This window comes from Cynocephalus volans, chromosome 1, assembly GCF_027409185.1.
Source record: "Cynocephalus volans isolate mCynVol1 chromosome 1, mCynVol1.pri, whole genome shotgun sequence".
Classification (NCBI taxonomy): Eukaryota; Metazoa; Chordata; class Mammalia; order Dermoptera; family Cynocephalidae; genus Cynocephalus; species Cynocephalus volans.
Window position 1 is genome coordinate 300,105,978 of NC_084460.1, and position 21,369 is coordinate 300,127,346.

The 21,369-nt window shown below is 44.7% G+C and overlaps 1 protein-coding gene across 2 annotated transcripts; it reads left to right on the forward strand.

Annotated features, from left to right (window-relative positions):
- The first annotated feature begins 2,432 nt into the window (after window positions 1–2,432).
- ASB1 (ankyrin repeat and SOCS box containing 1) lies at window positions 2,433–20,136 on the forward strand. 2 transcript variants are annotated; one of them, XM_063109321.1, is made up of 5 exons: window positions 2,433–2,751; window positions 4,719–4,860; window positions 5,563–5,865; window positions 12,781–13,166; window positions 14,888–20,136. In XM_063109321.1, exons 1-5 carry the CDS (start codon window positions 2,703–2,705, stop codon window positions 15,013–15,015), a joined length of 1,008 nt encoding a protein of 335 aa, XP_062965391.1. In that variant the 5' UTR covers window positions 2,433–2,702; the 3' UTR covers window positions 15,016–20,136. The 2 variants fall into 2 exon arrangements, with proteins under 2 accessions (XP_062965391.1, XP_062965401.1); XM_063109331.1 differs by having other exon boundaries at window positions 12,781–13,081; window positions 14,888–15,002.
- The last annotated feature ends 1,233 nt before the right edge of the window (window positions 20,137–21,369 follow it).

The window sequence follows — 21,369 nt, forward strand, 5'->3', positions numbered from 1 at the left end:
AGAATAAATGCCTCGAAGAGGAATTTCTGATCACGGATTATGATCGTTTTATGCTTTGGCTAGATTACCAAGCTATCCTTCAAAAAGATTGGGCTAGACTCCAAGGAGGGGTCATTTGGGGACACTGGATGTTTCTTGGGACATAAATGAGTGGGCTGCTATAGGGGAGGCTTGAGCTGCCAGATGGCAACAGGAGGTGACAGGTGATTTCACAGTGGGAGAAAATGCTGGGGGTGGGAAAATGGGAGGGTGCCGTGGGGACTTTTCCTAAGGTGCCCTGTCCCTCAGGCGAGGGTCGCATTGGCAAATTCCTATTGGTTGTAGATGACATGCCCAGAGTTAATCAGAGTCCCCAGTATTTACTGAGTGTCCCTTTGTTGGTGGGTCTTTTGGGCTTAAAGGACCTGCAGGAAGTGGGAGAGGTGAGGCCCAAGTGAGACAGTCTGTGGGGCTGGATAGTCCTGGGTGTGAGTCCCAACTTGGCCACCTGCGGGCCGTGTGGTCTTGGGCACAGCAGCAGGCCCTCCTGACCTGAGGGTCCTGAAACTTGGGGTATTGGTAGATAAATGGTATTGGCAGAGCATGGGGCAGAGAGTCAGTGTCCTCCTTCCAGTACTGTGGGTACTGGCAACACTGTTGTGTGCCTCGGGAGTGTAGGAGGAGCGGGGTGGGGACGTGAGACCACCTTCCAGCCACGACAGCGTGGTGCCTCGGATTCTTCTCCAGAAGAGACAGGATCCTGTGGGCAACATGAAATCAGGCGAGGTGCAGCCGCAGGCAGGGGAGTGAGGCTCTGCTTGGGCCACTTAATAACCTTGATGCGAAGGCTGCTGATAAACGGGGACATTAGCTCTGGGCCCACGGTGACCAGGGAAGGCTGGCAATGATACCACGTGGAGACAGTGGCTCTGGAGCCAGGCTATGCATGAGAATTGCCTGGGCATTGGCCAGGCCACACCTTAGACCAACATCAGAATCCCTATTTTTTAAAATTGTGGTGAAATACACATCACTTAAAATTTACCATTTTAACTTTTTTCAATGTACAGTTCAGTGGTGTTAATTCACAACTGACATTGTTGTGCAACCAATCTGTGCGACTTTTGCAACTTCCCAAACTGAAACTGTCTCTATTAAGCAGCTCCTCATTCTTCCCTCCTCCAGCCCCTGGCGCCCACTGTCTCTATGAATGTGACTCCTCTTGGGATCTCATGTCTGTGGAATCATACAGAATTTGTCCCTATTGTGATGGGCTTATTCCACTTAGCAAAGTGTCCTCAGGGTTCACCAATGTTGTGGCACATGTCAGGATTTCCTGCCTTTCTAAGGTTAAGTACTATTCCATTGTATGGAGATACCACATTTTATCCACTCATCTGTCCAAGGGCACTTGGGTGTTTTCCGTTTCTGTGTTTCTGAGGCTCCCAGGAGTTCCAGAAGTGGGGAGTTGTGGGCGGAGCTCACCCCTGGCACCTGGTCCTGCCCTGGTGCTTTCCACACGGTGCAGGAAGCACCCACTCTCCCCCACCCCCCAATTACCCCGCAGGGCCTGCCAGGTCTGCACTCGGTCGTCCCACCCAGGGCATCTGGGCCACACGGGCCAGCCTCAGCACGGGCATCGGGAGGGGCTTGCCTGTGGATCAGATCACTAGCTCCCATTTGATGGGGACCCTACTCCAGTCTGGTGTGTCAACGACCACACAAGAATGGGCCAGCAAGTCCCGGCCGGCCGTAGGGGCTGTGGCCTCCAGTCTCCCCAGCCTCCTGCTGTGTCTGGTCCTCCTGCACCTGGCGGGGGTCTTCACTCCCCTTCAAGTGCTGCCTCTCTGCTCTGCTGAAGTCCTCCTCCTACATGAAGCCTTCACTTTAACTCGGGCGGGGGAACGGAAGGAGCCAAGGGAACCAAATCTCATTACACGTGGTTTGGCAACGTTGCAGTATTGCAATTGGGAGTATGCAGGAAAAGTCATTCGTTCACTAATGCATTCATTTATCTGATAGTTTGTGTCAGGCACTGGGCTGTAATTAGATTCAGACTGCTGGCTTCCTGGAAGGAATTTTGGAGCATTCATATAATGCGGCATTAATTAATATTAATTAATTTATAGTCCCTGTGGTACCCCTTGCTGCGTGGAACAGGTGGAACAGCCCCCCACCTTCGACCCACTCTCCCCGGGCTGCCCATAGCCCACGTCTGGGCTCGGGGGAAATACTCGAGGTGAGCGACTGTGGCCCGACCCAGGAGTCCTGTGACGAGCACTGTGCACGGGGACACCCGAGGCACCAACCTCCCTCGGCCCCGCCCACCAGCCCCGCAGGAGGCCACGCCCCTTCCGTGTGGGCGGGGACGGGCCCGACCAACCACAGTTCCCAGGAACATGCAAATAAGGCTCCGCCCCCAGGAGCGCGTTTTCCCAGACTTCTCTGCTTCCTACGTGGAGAAAAGACAGCGCGCGCCCCGAGGCCCACTACTGGATTCGGCACCTTTCTGTCTTCTGGAGCGGCAGAGAGGCCGGAAGTGGAGGCCCCGAGGCCTAGCGCCAGGACACCGGAAGTCCGTTGAGGGACGCGCGGGCCGGACGCAAGCCGCGGCCCCGACGCGGCCCGCCTGTCCGCAGCGCCGGAAGTGGTCGCGGGCGGCGCTGCTTCTGGCCGGCGGGTCGCACTGCGCCGCGGGCCGGGTGCTGAGGACCGAAGTAGCCATGGCGGAGGGCGGCGGCCCCGACGGGCGGGCCGGGCCGGGGCCCGCAGGTAACGTGTGCGCACGCGGGGTCCGGGGCCCTTCGTCTTCGTCCCAGCCGGCCAGGCCCTCGTCCTGGGGCGGGGGTTGGGTCAGCGCGGCTCGCCGTGCCGGGGGCCCGACCGCAGACACATCCGCCGCCCCTGGGCCTCGTGTGGACGGGCCTCGCGCAGATTCTGTTTCCCGTGGGACTCGCGTGGCAGCTGCCATCCCGTTAGCCGGTACGGATTTGATAGCACACCAGCTGTAGAAATAGGACGCGGGTCGTGTTCCGTGTCTGAGCGCCCCGGTCAGGAAAGCCTCTCGGAGGCCACTCGGGAGGGTAGGTGGCTTGTCCTCATTCTACCCCCCGCGGTAGATCCGGGTGGTACAGCGGGTTAGACCCCCCCCACCCAGCCAGGGGACAGCGATAACGCCATACCCTGCGAGCTCATCAGTGACACAGCACGTCCAGGGGCCCTTGTCCGAGCAGCAGAGGAGGCTGCTAGAGAGGCTCACATCCACCGCCCAAAATAGCCATCTGACTTAGGGTCTCCAACTTGAAAGATTCCTGTTGTGCAGATGTGACCTTGTAGACCAAGTGTGTCGTTTGCTCGTGGTCAGGGGAGTTTCCCTCTTCACCGGCGGTGGGAGTACCTCCTTGCCCACTCCTGAGCTTGCCCTTGTGTGTCACATGCCTTCGTGTGTACTGGACTTTTTACATGCTCATTTGAGTCTTTGGAGTGGTAGCTCTCCAAAGAGTGTATTACTCCTACTTAATAATAAACTAAGAAGTTTATTACTCTAACTTTTAAGTGTGTAAAAATCTCAAAAAATGGCTATAATGTTGACTTGGAGACTGCTGCAAGTAGACCTTTTTATCCATCCATTCCTTCCTATATCCATTTATTCAACAAACGTTTATTGAGGAACTTCTGTTGGCTGGGCCCTGCTGGGGATAGCACAGTGAACACAACAAGCCAGACAAAGCCCCTACCATCGGGGGCTTTGATTGGTATTGACTTTGACCCCATGGACAGCCAGGACCTTAGTGTCTAGGGTGTCATTTCATGTGAGAGTGAGAGATGGAACAGAAGGGGTTCATTTGGAAAAAGAGGACTGACAGTGTCTTCCCGGTATAGAAGGGTCCTGTGGAAAAGACATTGGCCTTGCTCTGTACACAGGGCTCCTTTTTATATCCACGTGCAGTACTGTTATGTAGTGTGTTTTGGGCCTGGGGTGGAGGGGCAACAGAGATTTTCATTAAAACTTAAGTGCTGTCAGAAAGCTTCTCCAAGTACATGGTATGATTTTTCCACTTATTCTAGATTTCTTCATTGTCTTTCAGTTTTATGGTCTTTATTATATAGGGCTGAATTTATATTTACGTACATATATTTTTAATTTTCCTTTTTACTGAGGTGGAACTTCCATATGAAGGTAGAGTGCACTCATCTTAGGTTTACTGTCTGATGGGTTGTTTTTTTATGTAGGCATCCTTGTGGCCATTATCTAGAACAGCATGGTAGGGAGTCATCCATGCTGCAAATAACAACATGTGTTTGGACCTTGGATTTTGCTGAATGTCTTTGTAGTGAAGCAGATGACTATGGTTCTCCTTCATAGTTTCCCAATTTTGAGATATTCCTACATTCTGGGATAAATTAGAGTAATTGCATGCTAGGTTTTTTGATACAATTTTTAAATTTCAATTTGCTAATATTTTATTTAGGATCTTGCTTCTATACTCTTAAATAGGTTTGGCTCATTGTTCTTTAGGCCCATCCACTTTAAAAAAATTATCCTTGTCAGGGTTGGTGTCAGGAATGTGTTAGTTTCATAAGGGAAACTTCCTACCTTTTAAAAATTTATTTCTTGGGAGTTTGAAAGTACCCAGTGTAGCTGGGAGAGAGGAAAGGCTTACTGGAGATGGCACCCCCTTTTGGGTGGCCTTGGCAAGATTTCCCTGAGTTGACAGGAGCCCCTCTTTTCAGTGCAGGTCCTAATCTGAAGGAGTGGCTGAGGGAGCAGTTTTGTGATCATCCACTGGAGCACTGTGAGGACACGAGGCTCCATGATGCAGCCTATGTGGGGGACCTCCAGACCCTCAGGAGCCTATTGCAAGAGGAGAGCTACCGGAGGTGAGCTTCACTGTCCCAGGCCTGGTCCAGGTACTCAGGGCCCCTGTGGGTCTGCATGAAGCTGCGGCTCACAGTCTGGTTTGCGATGATGACCCTGATGCTCGGAGGAATGTGTTCCAGTTTCACCGGAAAAAAAAAGGAGACTGCAGAAGCATGGTCAGAGTGGTAGGAGATAGCCAAATTGTGTGGGCAGGGAGACCTGAGTTCAAGTTCAGCTCTGTCATTGAATTTTATATTTTCTGGCAACTTCTGGCCCTCTCTCAGCGTCAGTTTCCTTGATATTACTCTTGAAGGCAGCACTGTTACCCTCTTCAGTAGTGGCCCTGTCCTCTCTTGAATCTCTTGTGGCTCTTTAACCTAAGTGGTCTGTACATTTACATTCACCTTCCTTAGGTATTTTCATCTGGTTCTCTCTCCTCCCTGGCTACTCTGGCCCTCAGTAATCTATCTCCAGGACCTGGGGCTCAGCCTCAGGCCAGCTGTCTCCTCACCATCGGGATATGGTGCACAGGTTCTGCAGGGTAAAGATATGAAAGCATTTCAGAAAGTCAAACACAGGTGGAGGCATTATAAACCAGAGGATGACTAAGGGATTGCCCTCCTTCGTGAGTCTTTATTGCATATTACCAGCATGAGAGAAGGGAGCAGGCTGTCTGTTTCCTGGGGGCGTCTCTCACGAGTTCTTCTGTGCTTCCTCTGCAGCCGCATCAATGAGAAGTCTGTCTGGTGCTGTGGCTGGCTCCCCTGCACACCGTTGCGCATTGCAGCCACTGCAGGCCACGGGAACTGTGTGGACTTCCTTATCCGGAAGGGGGCTGAGGTGGATCTGGTGGATGTAAAGGGACAGACTGCCCTGTACGTGGCTGTGGTGAATGGGCACCTGGAGAGCGCCCAGATCCTTTTGGAAGCTGGTGCCGACCCCAATGGAAGCCGGCACCATCGCAGCACTCCAGTCTACCATGCCTCCCGTTTGGGCAGGGCCGACATCCTGAAGGTTCTCATCAGGTTAGTGCTGCTGGGGCTCACGCCTGCCTGAGAACGTGGCTCCATCCCTACCTGGGCCGTGCATTTGCTTTTTTTCTTTCTTAAAATTAGACTTGTTAGAGGATTTGTCTATTTTGCTAGTCTTTTTAAAGAAGTATTTCTTAGCTTTATCAGTTCTCTTATTTTTTTGCTTACTGATTCATTTATATCTACTTTTATCTTAATTTTTTCCCTAACCTTTGAGTTGAATACTTATTCATTTTGTTCTCAACTAATGTAAACTTTCACGGTTATTAATTTACCTTTGACTAGAGCTTTGGCCATATTCTCTAAGCTTTCTCCTTATTTTAAAAATAGCTATAATTGAAGTTGATTTCTTCTTTGTTCTTAGAGTTATGGAGGAGAAAATTTTTAGTAACATTTTTTATGAACTTCTAATTTTATTGTATTGTGCTCAGATAATATGGACCATATAGTTTCTGTTTTGGGGATTCTTTGATTCTTTTATTGTTTAATGTCAGACTACATTGTTGTGGATGCTTGAAACAAAATACATGACCATGTGTGTTTTATTTGCCTAGCATAATATATTAGCCTAAATTATTTTATTCAGAATCCCTCTCTCTTACATTTTTGCTGTTGGATCTGCCACAAACATAAAGTCAGTCTCTAGTCATTGTTGTGATTTTGTCAGTTTCCCTTTGTATTTGGGATATTTGTATTTGACTATTTTAATGCTAATTGAGCTCATAAAAGTTCTTGCTTATGGATTATGCCCATTATCAAAACAAAAGAGTACTATTGGTTTCACTTAAGGCTTATTTACATAGCATTATATAATGTTTAGTTTCAATCTTAGTGAGTTTAAGTAGTTCTGTGTGCTGATAGAGAACTATTTGACAGTCTAATTCTTTGTTTTTTAATACAGTTAACATTCTTGCCATAGCTGATGTTGGGGTCTATTTCTGTTATTTTTCTGTTTCTTCACTGTTGCTTTTATTGCATATCTTTTGTTCCATATTTTCTTTGCTTTCCCTTTCCATTATATTTTCCCTTTCCATTTTATTTTTTGGCAGGAGGCGGGGCTGGCTGGTACAGGGATGGTGTTAGTACCACACTCTCCCAAGTGAGCTAACCAGCCAGCCCCCTATGGTCTTATTTTAATTGTACTAATGGTAAAGTTTATTTATTTATTTTTGTTTGAACCGGATTGTGTTTTCATTTTTCATGTTTCCAGTGATTTCTTTCTACCAAAGATGCTTTTTTCCTTCCCTTACTTTGGGGCCAGATTGTTGAGTGGTTGAACAGAGTGCAGTTTAGTATTCCCTTCGCCCTGCACAGAACATGGTTTCTAAATTAGGTACTGAGAATACGTTTATTTCACCAAAGGTTTCATATATTAAATGGCTATGGAATTAGCTTTTAGGAAGATAAGTGAGAAAGATAGGTTTATTAGAGAGTGGTAAAGCTGTGAGGCTTTTTTCTCTTTTTAAGGATTTCTAGCCTGATAATCTAAGCCACCTCAATCCTATACTTTTGCATGTTTGCGAATGTAAGTCATTAATTTGGAAATGTTTTTGAGTAGGATCAATCAATGAAATTCCATCTTGGTTCCAGAGATTCCTTTGGGCATTTCAGTCAGTTCATGATGCACAACTGCTTTGAGTTACCTGCAGGCTTGACTGTGTGAAGTGCATATGCAGATGCCCTTCTTGAGAAAGCACTGCTAGGACATCTTATTCCCTCATGGAGCACAGGTCATTACTTTATAGTGAGTTACCAAGAACATATATTATCCTATTACAAAGTTTTCTGTATTCTAAATTCCAAGATAATTGACTTTTAGAAAATGAGAGTGATATGGTTAAATTTTACTGAACAGATAATATTATTTGAATATAATCTAAGTTTAACTCCTGCCTCATTTCCCTCATAGGCAGGGCTCTCGTTTTACACTCTTATAATGTTCTGTCCCTTTGTAAGTAACCTCCATTTTGTTATTTGTAAATTCCCTTGATAAATATTGCTGATGTTTTAGAATCTTCTGATCCGTAGTCAGACGCGTTATCCATTGCGCCACTGGCCCACCGGCGTTGCTGATGTTTTAGAAAAAAGGGTAAGGAGTGGTACTTCTATATGTGCAAAAGTTGCATAGATATATTGAGTTATCCCAGTGGTTCTTTGCCAGTGATATTAAAAGCAATAGAGGAATTTGGAAAATATTCAGGCTTAAAATTAACTGGATCTCATCCAGTATATTTTTATGAGTGGATGAAGGGCTGTCTTTCCCATAGCTCAACTAACACCAGATTGTCATATTGCCCAAAATTACAAATGTTTTGGAAGACGTGTCCTTAGGAATAAAGAAGAAAAAAAAATCTCTACTTGAAATCTAGTTTTCCTTTTCTTAATTGCTGAGTGTGAGAAATGAAATATCACATTTCTGATTGGCTTTGTATGTGTTTCAGAATGTTTCTCCTGTCACTCTTAGAATATCTAAGAGAACAGGTGATGTTTACGTTTCTAGTGGAAGCTTCATTGTCATGTGAGCATGTTGGTTTGTGTGCTTGTCCTCAGCCTATGCTACCTGAAAGCAGCAGTTTTGGTTCCACGAGAAAGTTCCTTTGGACACTTGGAATGGCGCTGAAGAGGCAGATTATAAAACATGATTTCTGGCTCTGACTGTTGGCCAGCCATTTTTTTTTATTAAGGCACGGAAAATGATGTTGGATTCCTGCATGTTGGGCCCATCACCATGGCTTCCTACATATTGCCATTTCCTATTTCAAATGATATACTTAGGAGATGACAAGGCTTGTGAGACATCGCAGGACTGTCTGGGGCCAGTGAAAGCTCAAGGAAACAGGTGCTGGCTGTCTTACGTTTCCTCAGCTCAGAGTCAGGTAATGCACCTTGGGCAGGAATCTCACAGAAGTGAGCTTGTGTTCTCAGTACCTCCTCTCAGGTTGTACATGATTTCAGTTTGTCTCATTACTGCCGATGTTCACTCGATCTTTTGATTAAGGTGTTATCTGCCAGGTTTCCCCTTTGTAAAGCTATTATTCTTTTCTCTCTGTAATTAGTACATATTTTGTGGGGAGGTACTTTGCAACCATGTTCCTCATCTTAAATTTTTAATTTATTTATGTTAGTATAGACTCATGGTTTCTTATTTTATCCAACGAGTTACAATCCATTATTATTGTTACTGGTTACTTATTTTGATGTTCAGATTGTCTCAGATTTGGCTACTGGTAGCCGCTTCAAGGCAGCTCTGTGTCCTTTTGACGTGTTCCCATCATCCTTTGAGTAGTTCCTTACTTTCTTATGTAACACAATATTCTAGGCTCATTTTGTAGTTTGCCTGTCTCAGTCCTAGAATATGTCATTTCTCCAGGAGTCCTGGTTTCTTTTAGTGAAGAATGGTGTGTAGAAACCAAGATCTGAACACTAGGAGTGCTTATTGCTTTTGGGTTGTCACTTGTTTTCAGGTCCTGCTACTGGAATAAGCTAAGGTTAAACATACATGCCACATTTCTGTCTGTTTTTCTATATATACATTGACAGGAGTTCACCTTGACGCCTCTAATCCAGTCTAACACCACAAGGTTCATTCTAGTTTTCTCTCTTTCCAAATTTATTATTTTCCTTTTCAACAGTGAGAGGTCTGGTTCCTGTTATTGTTGATGTATTTACTTATGTTACCAATCCTTCATATGTAACCAATTTCCTGTTGCTGCTCCCCTTCCCACACATGCCTCCTCACCCCATTTGGGCTCTGACATCCCATGCCAGGCAGCCATCCTTAGCAGGTGCCTTCCTCACTTTGCCAGGACTCTAACCCTCTGAGCTAGGCTTCCCTCGCTGCTGTAGTTGGCTGACCCATGTTTAGAGTAAAAATAATTGGTGGTTTGCACTTGGCCTGGGAGACATCTGAATGCCTGATAGAAAGCATATATTTGGGTGTCTGTAAGCACAGTGACAAAGACAGGTAAAGTTCTGCCTTTAGAGTCATTTAGAGATTGGTGCTGGTGGAGGGTGAAGCTTCTAAGTCAGGTGGCTCCTGCACCTGCCCTGTGTGAGATTCGTTTCCTCACACCTGAGCTGTCACTGGGGGTCAAGACAAGACAGCCCTAGGTATTGCCTTGCTGACTGCTGTGTGCATGCCTACAGCAGAGGCCTGCTGGCAAGCTGTGCGTCCTGCCCAATGACTCTGATGCTGGGAGGGCTCTGTGATAATCATATGAGTCTGGGTGTTTAGTATGACTGAAAAGAATAGCCACCCTGATGGGCAGTACATGATGGCACCCACTGGATATGCAGTTGGGTTCATTTGGGTTTTTTGCTTTCAATTTTTAGAAATTGCTTTTTACTTAATTTTGTTGTACAAATCTATAAAACAAGATACATTTAAAAAAGTCTGCTTCTATCCTTGTCTCCTTTGTCTTATTTTTTTCCTCTCCTATATACAACCATTTAAAAAATTGTATGGTTTATCATTCCATTGTTAAAAATAAGCAAATGTGTGTGTGTCTAGGTGTGAGTCATACACACAGAGACGTATTGGTTACCTTCCCCAACTGAAACAGCAGCATGTTATACACTTCCCTCATCCTGCTTTCCTCATGTACTAATGTGCCCTGGATGACATCCCAGCACAGTCTGTAGATTACTCCTCTTTCCTTTTCATAGCTCTGCAGTGCTTCTGTGTTTGGGTGAAACACAGTTCATTCAACCAGTCCCCTCTTGGTAGGAATGTGGGTGGTTTTGTCTCTTCAGCTGTTACAGATAGTGCTTTAATAAATTGTCTTGTGCATACATCTTTCTGTAGTTTTGCAAATGTGTCCTGGGAATAGATCCCAAGAAGGATGATTGATGGGTCAAAGGGTAAATGCAGATGTAATTTCGATAGCAATTGTCAGATTCCCCTCTGTAGGGATTGCTCCATCTTGCATTGTCCCAGCAGTGAATGAGACTTCGTGTTTCCTTTAAGCCTGGTCAGTAAACTTTTGGATTTTTCCCAGTGTGATATGTGAGAAGTGGTATTTCAAGGTATTTTAATTTGCATTTCTGTTGTTATGAGTGAGGCTGAGCATGTTTTCATATGGTTAAGAGCCATTTACAACTGTGCATATCTCTAGCGCAATTTTCAATAGGGCTGTTGATCTTTTACTTTTATTTTTTATTTTTTGGCAGCTGGGCAGTAACAGGGATGGAACTCTGGACCTTGTTGTTATCAGCACCATGCTCTAACCAACTGAACTAACCAGCCAGCCCGATCCTTTCCTTTTAGAAGCTCTTCATATGTTAAGGATATTAACCCTTTGTAATATTTTCCCCAGTTTTTTATTTATTGTTTTACTTTGCTTAGCCATTATTTTTGCAACATAAAAGCTTCTTTTCCTTTAATGTTTGTGTTAAAAACATTTTCTCTCTGGATGTTATGTTGCAGACAAATTTTACTTAAAGGTTTTCTTCTAGTTTCTGTATGTTTTCATATTTTAAAGTTCTGATCTGTGTGTAATTTATCCTGGTGTGTGCTGGGGTAAATGGATTTAGTTTTCTTTTTCCATATGGATATCCAGTTGTCACAAAAAATACTTATTAAGAAGTCAATTTCTACCCTATTTATTTGAGATGCTGCCTTTATCATATACTAAATTTCAATATGCAGTTTGGTCCCTTTCTGGATTTTCTGTAAAGTTCTATTCTGTCGATTTGTCTATGTACTAATACTGAACTGTTTTATTTTATAGGCTTTTATAATAAGCTTTACTTATGATAGGACTACCTCCCCCCATTATTGCTTTGCTTTTTCATCTTGTTTGATCTTCCAAATGAACTTATAATCAGCTTACGTGGCTGCAGTAATGCTGTTTTTATTTATTTATATTTGTAATAACAGTTCTAGGAATGATATTTTCATTTATAAAATAAACTTAGGGAAAATCGACATCTTAATGATGTTGAGTCTTCTTGTCCAATACTGTGGTATGTCTTTCTATATTCTCTTAGGTCTACTTTTGAGACTTTCAGTAGTATTTTATCATTTTCCTCATGCAAATTTTGGATATTTGCTGTTTATGCTTAGATATATCATTTAAAAATCTATTTTGCTATCATAAATGGGGTCTTCTCTTTCACTTTATCTTTGAACTTGTTTTTGTTTGTATATATGAAGGTTATTGATTTTCAACCTGCTAATTTAGTAAATTCTCTCATTGCTTATTAGTTGTTTTTTTATTATTTATTTAGGGCTTTTCAGACATATGATTGTATCCTCTGAAAATAGGGAAGATTTTACATCCTTTTTTCCAATCTTATTCATCTAATTGCTTTCTCTTGCCTAATTGTACTGCCTTCAGCACCAGTGTTAAATATGATCCCAGAAAGTGGGACTCTGTTGTGCTCCAGCTTTAGCAGGAGTGCCTCTAGCACTTCCCCATTAAGTGAGATGCTGACTTTTAGGATAGCTATCACTTCCTATTTTATTAAGTATTTTTAAACATGCATAAGTGTTGAGTTGTCATATTCCTCCTGCACCATAGATTTTTAAATTGATACTCATAAGTGAAATTGGTAGTTTTTCTTTATGGTGTAGCCTTTGTCAGGTTTTGAGATTATTGTTGCACTAATTTTATACGATGAACTTGGAAGTTTTCCTTCCATTTATTTGCTCTGAAATAGTTTAAATAGCCTTGGGACTATTGGATCTTCCAAGATTTGAAAGACTTTCCTTTTGTTTTGTGTGGGTGGATTCTGGGTTTTTACCTGCTGTCTTATCTTGCTGGAAGTAATGAAGCTATTTGTGATCTGTGGAGTCTCCTGGCTCCCAGTGTCACTGAATTAAGGCCTTCCCCTGAGGGTGGCTGTGGGGATCTTTGTGGGCTGTGGTTAGTGCACTGCAGGGTCTGATTTTACTGCTCTCCCCCATAGGTATGGGGCTGATGTTGACATCAACCACCACCTGACTCCTGACATCCAGCACCCGTATTCCTGGAGGCTCACCTCCTTGGTGGTCTGCCCCTTGTACGTCAGTGCAGCCTACCACAACCTCCAGTGCTTCAGCCTGCTCCTCCAGGCTGGGGCGAACCCTGACTTCAACCTCAATGGTCCCGTCAACACACAGGGGTTCTACGGGGGCTCCCCTGGCTGTGTAATGGAAGCTGTCCTGCGTCATGGTTGTGAGGCAGCCTTCGTGAACCTGCTGGTAGAGTTTGGAGCCAACCTGAACCTGGTAAAGTGGGAGTCACTTGGCCCAGAGTCAAGAGGCAGAAGGAAGGTGGACCCTGAGGCCTTGCAGGTCTTTAAAGAGGCCAGAAGTAAGTGGCCTGAGTTCAGCTCTGACTTGTAGTCTGTTTGGATTGATGGAATAAACCAAGATATAGCAATTAAAAAAAAAAAAAAAAATCCTGCTAAGCATTTGGCCAAAATCTTCAGTTAGAACTAGCAGTTTTTAGAATGGTCATTCAGATTGGTCTTCTTTTTTTAAATTCCTAGACATTAAGAGTTTGTATCAGTAAATCTATAAAGGTACATGTGTTTGCAAGTTCTTAGAATGATACCCTCTTTACCGTTTTACTCTGCTTTGTGACCCCAAATTCTTAAAGACAGTGAATTTTATAGGTGATTTTTAAATGAGGCCTTACAACGAATTATAAGCCCATTCCCAGGGCTTCTGTTTCTTCAGTTCCACCAAATACCGTTATTTTAGATTGTGTGATGTCTAATTTTTGATAGAATAAAGTCCATATAGCTTGCTTGCTTATGAAGAAAGATTTTGCTAATGAATTAATAAGTCGATAGCAGGAGAGTTTGGAATTGATCATGGCTTGGGCGTGTTACCAGAAGCTGTCTGGGATTCAGAAATTAACCTTGTGCATCCTCTGACCACCTGCCCACAAGCCCTTTCCTGCCTGGGTCTTAATGGTATTTGAGTTGATAACCTCTTTCTTAACCCCTTACCTCTCACAGAACTTAAGTTCATTTTGTTTTTGTAATTCGATTTCCCTAAACCAGGTCGTTGAAACATGCTCTTGTTTAGCCTTCCCCAGAATAGTTGGTTAATGGTCAGTTTGGTATATTAGTCCATTTCTGTTGCTTATATCAAAATACCTGGAACTGGATGAGTTAGAAAGAAAATGAAATGTATTGCTTACAGTTTCAGAGGCTGGGAAGTCCAAAGTCCAAAGAACACATTTGGTGATGGCCCTGGTTGTGGCGACAGTGACCCAGGGGTTTCACATGGTAGAAAATGGCAGAGCAGAGAGACTAACCTCTTATGTGCTCATCTTTTAAAGCCCTCAGAACCACGCCCCTGACCACTATTTTTAATCCATTCACTGTAGCATGATCCTACGATCTTATCTCCTCTTCAAGACCCCACCTTTCAATTCTCATGATAGGATTTCCCACCTTCAGCAGTTACAGTGGGAATTAAGCTTCTAATATATGAACTTTGGGGACACAATTCGATCAATCCACAGCAGTTGGGAACCACATTGGTAGACTAAAGCTGCTTGTGTTCAAGATTGTTTCACTTGTTACCCTCTTCACTAACTAAGGCAGAGATTTGGCTGGGGTTTTTTGACCCAGGGCAAAATCATCAGCCTGCTCCCCTCGAGCACTGCTCCCCCAAGCACTGCTCAGCTGGTATCCCCCAGGCTCCCTTAGAGCTTCGGGATTGACCAAGAGCAGAGGCTGGCAGAGGGTGAGGGTCAGTTGCTCACACCCATGAGGGCCTTTGGTGGTCAGCTCTTTTCTTTGTCTAGGGCATGAAACATAGTGGAGGGAGGAGATGCTGTCACAGTGAGCAGGTGCCCCAGGCTAATGAGGCCCTAAAGGTTTCACTCCTTCCTCAGAAAGGAGCAGATAACAAGACCTTCCTCACCAGGGCCTGCCCTCACTGCTCTAAAATCAGGAAGTCAGCAGTGAGCATTAGTGCAGTTCTGTCTGGCAGTCCCAGCGGCCTTTGGTCTTTAGAGTTAGGATGGGAATTAATCTTCCTTCCTCTGTCTTTGCCTTTCTTCCCTCGGCTCTCCAGGTATTCCCAGGACCCTGCTGAGTTTGTGCCGCGTGGCTGTGAGAAGAGCTCTTGGCAAGTACCGACTTCATCTGATTCCCTCGCTGCCTCTGCCAGACCCCATAAAAAAGTTTCTACTTTATGAGTAGAATTCAAGTGCAGTGGTTGATTACAGTGAGGACGAAGGTGATCTGCAGTGAAAATGGATACCTATCCTTGCACCCTGTGAACCATGTCCCCGTGAACCATATCTACAGCTGCCGACTGTGTCCCATTTGGCTGTTTATCAAGAAGAAGCGGCCTTGTTCTCATGGATTGTAACTCCATCTCAGGTGCTTGGGCCATTGAACTGTCCTTGGGTCATTGTCAGCCAAGAGGCTCATACCAACCTTAAATTTTTTTCTTTCTAAATATTTCTGTGGGATTTTCACAGTTGCATATTAATGAATTGGGTTGTGAAACGTGTGCAGGCATGGGCTGAGGTTGGTGGCCCGTAGTGAAGACTCCTAGCACTTGCCAGAACTGTGCTTCTATTTATTTTTCTACTTCTGAATGTAATCGTTTGATTAAAGCCTTCTGATACCTAAATGAAAAGAGAGTTTTGGTTTAAAAAAAAAAATAGGAGAGAACAGAAATGCAGTTCATGAACTTCCTAGTTTTGTTTTCCCTGCTCCTGGGATTGGTCGTACACACATCCCTTCCTTGCCACTTCAGTATTTTCTTTTTGTGGTGGAGGTCTCATATTAATTGTCTTCATTCCATGATAATTTCCTATATGTATGGATTGTCTTTGTTATCTCAAAGTTAGTATGTGCATTTGTTAAGAATTTAGACGTCAAGGCCCAGAGGTCACAGCACAGCACCTGTTCTGATACCTGCTGTGCCTCACATCATACCAGCAGGTATCATATATGAGTTTTATGCCATTTCAGTTTGGGGAACTTGTAGACAGTGGTTGATTTCAGGAGGCCCACCTTGAACTAGCCAGTAAATGACTGCCTACATTTAGACCAAGGACCGTTCCACAGCATTCACTGCCAGTTCTAATAGGAGAAGAATATACCTGAGGCACTATCTTCTAGTCCCTACACATATCAGAAAGTGAAAAACTCATTTGATCGTCTGGATGGTTCCAAGCTTTCAGTTGCTTGGTGTCCAGGGGACAAAACATCAGGTGGTTGGTTGATTGCTCTTCACTTTTTGGGCCTAAATGACTTGGTGGCTGCTCCAAGAATCTAAGAAAGGGGGTAGCAGTGAGGTCAGCAGGGCTGGCAGCAGGTTGAGAGAGATGACCTGAGTCATCATCGCAGATGTCTTTGTCTGTATGAGCAAGGCTTACTCCCATGTTTGGGGCTGCGCAGCCAGGTGCAAGTGTCATTGTCAGGTGGCCAGTGGTTGTGGGTGCAACATTCCCAGGTTGCTGCTGTTTGCCGGGAAATCACATTTTGTCATTTGAAGCCTCTGAGGACCATTGTGTGGATCCATGATGATTCTAAACTTCCGAAGTATTTAAGAATAGGCAGATTTCAAATCTGTGCATAGATTTTCTGTAATAAGAGAAATCCAATTTGTTAGAAATTGAACTCATGATATTAGTGTTTTATTTAATTTTTACCATCATTATATATTTTAGCTGATCGGAGAGTCAGTGTCTAGCCATTAGGTTCTTCAGTTTGAGGATGGAATTCCAAACCCCCTACTTCATGTGTTGTAAGTAGGCTGTGTGCTGGAACACCCAGGCTGACCCTTGTATGCATGGATGTAGTTCTGAGGTGGGGAAAATGCAATCATCGGAGGCATTTATACTTAGCTGAGATGACATTGTTATGAGCTGTGATAGTTGCATAAATGTGGGCTTGGTTCCTGAGGCCTGAAATTTGGCTGCATGCTGCTCTTAAGGGGAGCTTGGGGTTGGGTCATACTTAGGTCAGGAGAGTCTTCCCGAGAGAGGAGAGGAACTGCAGGTGGTGGATGGGTGGCTGGTGAGGGCTGTGACAACTGGAGCAAGGTACTATAGGACCTTCAGCCCAGGAGAGGGGTTAGATGTGTTCTTTGTGGCACTCAGGGTGGGACTAGGACCAAAATTGGGCTGTGGCCAGAGCAGAGTTATAGGAAGTTAGGGAAAGATTGTATGGAGGTTTGAGCCACCCACAGGTGGACTGGGCCACTCTGGAGGAGCCTCTTATCACTAGAGATGTGTAAGCAGTGGCTTGTTACCTTGGTAGGGCTGAGTGGGCTTCCAGGAGTGGGTGGTCAGTTCACTTTACTTTTGGCTCTGGGAATGCTGCCTATGCAGAAGTCCTGTGCGTACTGGTATGACCTTCAGGCTACACAGAGGCAAAGCCCAGTCATGGCAGAGTGGGTGTCAAGCTCCTCCACTCAGTACAGAGTTTGTTTCTGAGGGTTCGAATTATTGTCCATGGTCTCTGTGGAAGGAATGGACTGAATTTATCTTCATAGTTGGGCTTCACCCAGACCTGGCCAGGGAGATAATGTGTCTGGGGAGAGGATGAGCCAGAGGATAGGGATGCTCTCCTGGTTTTCCTGTGCCATGTGGCGTGCCCCAGCTGGTCTGCAGGTATCTAGGGTCTCAGCTTTTCATTTGCAGAGGACATGCCAAGCTTCCTCTGTTCAAGCCTGCCTGTGCTACTTTTTATGGAAGCCCAACAACTTTGAGGTTCATCTTGTCTGAAACTTCATAACTGTCAATCATGAATCTGAAAACAGTGTAGGTAGCTGACTAAGTTCATTCCTCCTTGTTTTTAGTGATGCTCCCTTTACTAAAGCTCCCTTTTTCTTTTGTGGGCAAGGATAGGATACAGAATAGGAAAGAGTACTTCATCTGAGCACTTTATAAAATCATGTTTCTAAGCCCTGGGGGCCAGGGTCCTATGGAGCAAGTAGATGTGGTGGTACTTGATGCGGCTGTGGCCTGCTGGCCCATAGCCCTCCTCAGGAGAGGGGCTCTGTGGACCAGTAGGAGGGAGCCTGAACGTTGCCCCCGGCCCCATCCCAGGAGTGTTTGGGTGTTGCTGCTCCCAGGGACAGCTGTTGGCCATTGAACAGAATCCTACGCCCTGGGCATTGGCTGCCGTGAACAGATGAGTGGGCTGGACTGGGGCAGTGTTGATAGCTCTGAGAATTCAGCTTTGGAATCTTGGGTCACACACATTCTATGACTTTTCTTATTACTTGTGTTATTTATGTATTTATTTATTTATACTCTGCCTTGTTCCAGAAAAGGGTTTAAGGCAGTGATGCTTGTCTTTTGGTGTTTTGTTTTGACATTTGATAAGTTTAGTCAAAATGCACTTGTTAAACAGGTAGTTTTAAAAAGAAAGGACGATTAGCAATTTCCTAATGTTTACTGTGTTTCTGTTATCAGGCTTAAGCTGTCAGTTTGAGTTTTTTCTCCCTTCTTTTATGAATTGATTCTTGGAAATAAAAGGTTCATGAAAGAAAGAGTGGAACACACAGCAAACCCAGGACTGAGCAAAGAGAAGCCGGACTGAGAGTGAGCATTTGGCCTGTGCTCTGCTGCTGTCTGTGGCCTTGGGCAAGGCCTGTTAACAACTGAAGCTCCACGTCACACGGGGACAGGGCTTCCTGGTGTGCCTCTGCCATGGGGTTTTGTGAGAAGTCACACGAGAGGATGCATGTGGGTGTGACAGCACTTTGTACCCAAGCAATCTATGCACAGTAAGCAGTGTCATTGTGACCGTTTTCCTCTTCTCAGTGGAAGTGCATTCAGGCGATGAAGTGCGGGAGAGCCTGCGACCTGGGAGATCCGGGCTTGACCTTGTGCCCTGATGGGGCAGCTAGAGTCACTGTGGCCCACAGCCATATGCATTGGGCACAGAGGGCTCTGTTCAGGTAAGAAGTATAAGGACAACATGGTAAACAGTTCTTGGAGTCAAATTTATTCAACTTAAAGGATTGCCTTTTATTCTGAGATTATGTCCTTCCTAATTTGGATGATAAAATGTTCTTTTATATAATGAAGATGATAGCAGAGGGCAATATTTTTGCTTTTTAAAATGCTCTTGGTTGTGAAACAAAATGTTGGCTGCCCTTTGTCCATCTCCTGAATTTCTTTTTAAGTTTGCCTGTCCCTGAAGTCAGGGAACCAATATAAGTCAGGTCTAGCTATAGTGTATGTTTATGTATTGGTGAGAAATTCTTCTTAGACTCTGAAACAGCCTGTACACTGATGAAGGAAATCACAGTGTTCCCACTGCCTTGTGGTCCAAGTACAAGTTCTGAGATCACTCTTTGTGGTTTTAGGAAGTGCAAACATCCCTGTGGTGTGATGGCCTCTGGCCACCCCTGGATCCATGAGAGACACTCATAGGATGTCAATGTGGCCTTTTCAGTGAGGACTGCTCCTTAACTGAGGCCCTGAGAGCCTGCCGCAGCCTGTGAATGCTGGCGATGGCTCTAGTCTGCTGGGGCTGTTCGCCTGTTCACCTGGCACTTGTCAATGGTCCTGAGCCGCAGAGGTCTGCATTCCCCACCAGCTCAGATTGCACTCCTGGAAATACATCTTTTGGTCACATGACCTCTTCTCTCCCTCGCTCACTGATGCCTTGCCTCATCTCCCCTCAAAACCTGACTCCTTCAGTGTGGAATTTAATAATCAATGTGCATGCATAAATGGTTAGTGGGATTCATGTCCCAGGAGAATTCCGCAGAGGGGAACATGCACATTTTGAAGTACACAGTGATGTGTGGAATATATGCCATAAATTCTAGGTAAACAGTAGGATGGAGAAGTGAGTGGGGGTAGAAGAGGTGACTTCTGTTGCCTTAACATGTAATTGCGCAGTGTCAGGTATGCAGGGAGATCCTTTCTTTTTTTAGTTGCTTTGGTTTCAAGATCTCTCAGATATACCAAGTAATGAATGAATGTGCATAAGTCCAGTTTGAGTATGGCATTTATGAACACACCTCTAGGTGAATGTACAAAATCAGTTTGCTGCTGCCATTTAGCCAGCAGTGCCCTGCTCTGTCCCGTGGTGTCTGCACAGCTACCACCGCCTCTGTTTGGTGTTGGGCACATGAGGTGGGACATGCAGTGGGGCCTGTGTGCCTGGGGACATGCTGAAGAGGATGCTCACCACAACCCTGTTTCCCTGTTTGCTTTGGTCATGAACATGTGTTTGCCTGCAGTGGCTGAGACTGACTGTTTCTGCCCTTGTGCCTAGTTAAGAGCTTTCAAAAGTATGATGGACATTTTTGATATGTTATTGTAACTTTAATAAATACTTTATTCCTCCGTAATTCCCTGAAAATGCCTTAATTTTGTGGGCTGTTTATCTTAACAGGTAGAAGTGTTGGTCATGTGAAATTTTGGTGTGCACATTTTAAGAAGGAACGGGCTGTATTGAAAGTTTCAAATGATTGGAGAGAAGGGTTCTAAAACAATTTTCAAACTGCTGAGGGACCCTGGGGCTCCAGGGAGGTACCCAAATGTTGCATAGGTTTAAATTGCCTGACAGTCTTGTTTTACTTAGTGGCTCCTAGTTTTTGTTTTGAAGAGAGTTGTACTCCTAACAATGTTTGAAACCTGCGGCTTTCAAGCAAGGTGACACTGTAGATGTCCCTACAGTTCTCTGTGGGGTGAGGAGGTGATGAAGACAGTGGACAAGACTGTTGTTTCTGGCCCCTGTTATATGTGACTTATTTTGACAATGGGAGGGTGAGTTATAGAGATTTGGGATGAACCCTGGAATGAGTTAACTAGAGACATTTATTTATCTCTCAGTGACTTCCTAGCATGTTTTCTGTATTTAATGTTTCAGATGTTTTCTTCATTTCTTACACTTGAACTCCCTCTCCCCTACAATCTCTCCTGATCTGCTGAAAAGGTTTCTATCACAAGCAGCCTCAATCTCTCTCTGCCTCAAAACCAGCTGGGTTTGTATGGCAGAGATGGCTAGTTTCCGCTTACCATCCATTCTCTCCATCTGTGATAACAGAACTCACAATTTTTAGCTGGACATTGGATTCCCAGAATAAAGGCTTTATTTCCTAGTCTCCTGTATAGCTAGATGTGGCCATTTACTGTTGCTTTGTCCTGAGATCTGTTAAAGTGACAGAGATTTAAAAAAAAAACGTGTAAATCCACTAGGATGACTAAAAGTAGTAAAGAAATTTGGAACTGCTCAAGAAAATAGATGATTTAGTAACTGATGTAGAAACACCTGGGAAACGTACAGTGCAAGAAAGAAATGGGAACATCTGAGCATCTGATTGCATTGTGGAGCTCCCAAAGGCTCTCGAATTGGCAGTTCAAGGTACTTCTGGAAGTGGTTGTGAGAAAGGTTGAAATCAGGAGGACTGGCTGAAAGCTTGTTTTAGAAGCAGACTCTCTACTCCACATGGTTGGGCAATTGGGCTTCTCTCAACCCAGTGGAAGACCAAAAGAGGTGTGCCATATTCATCCTTCAGTATGTAAAATCCTCAGCTCAGTAATATCCTTTAGGCAGGAAAGAAAGAGACTT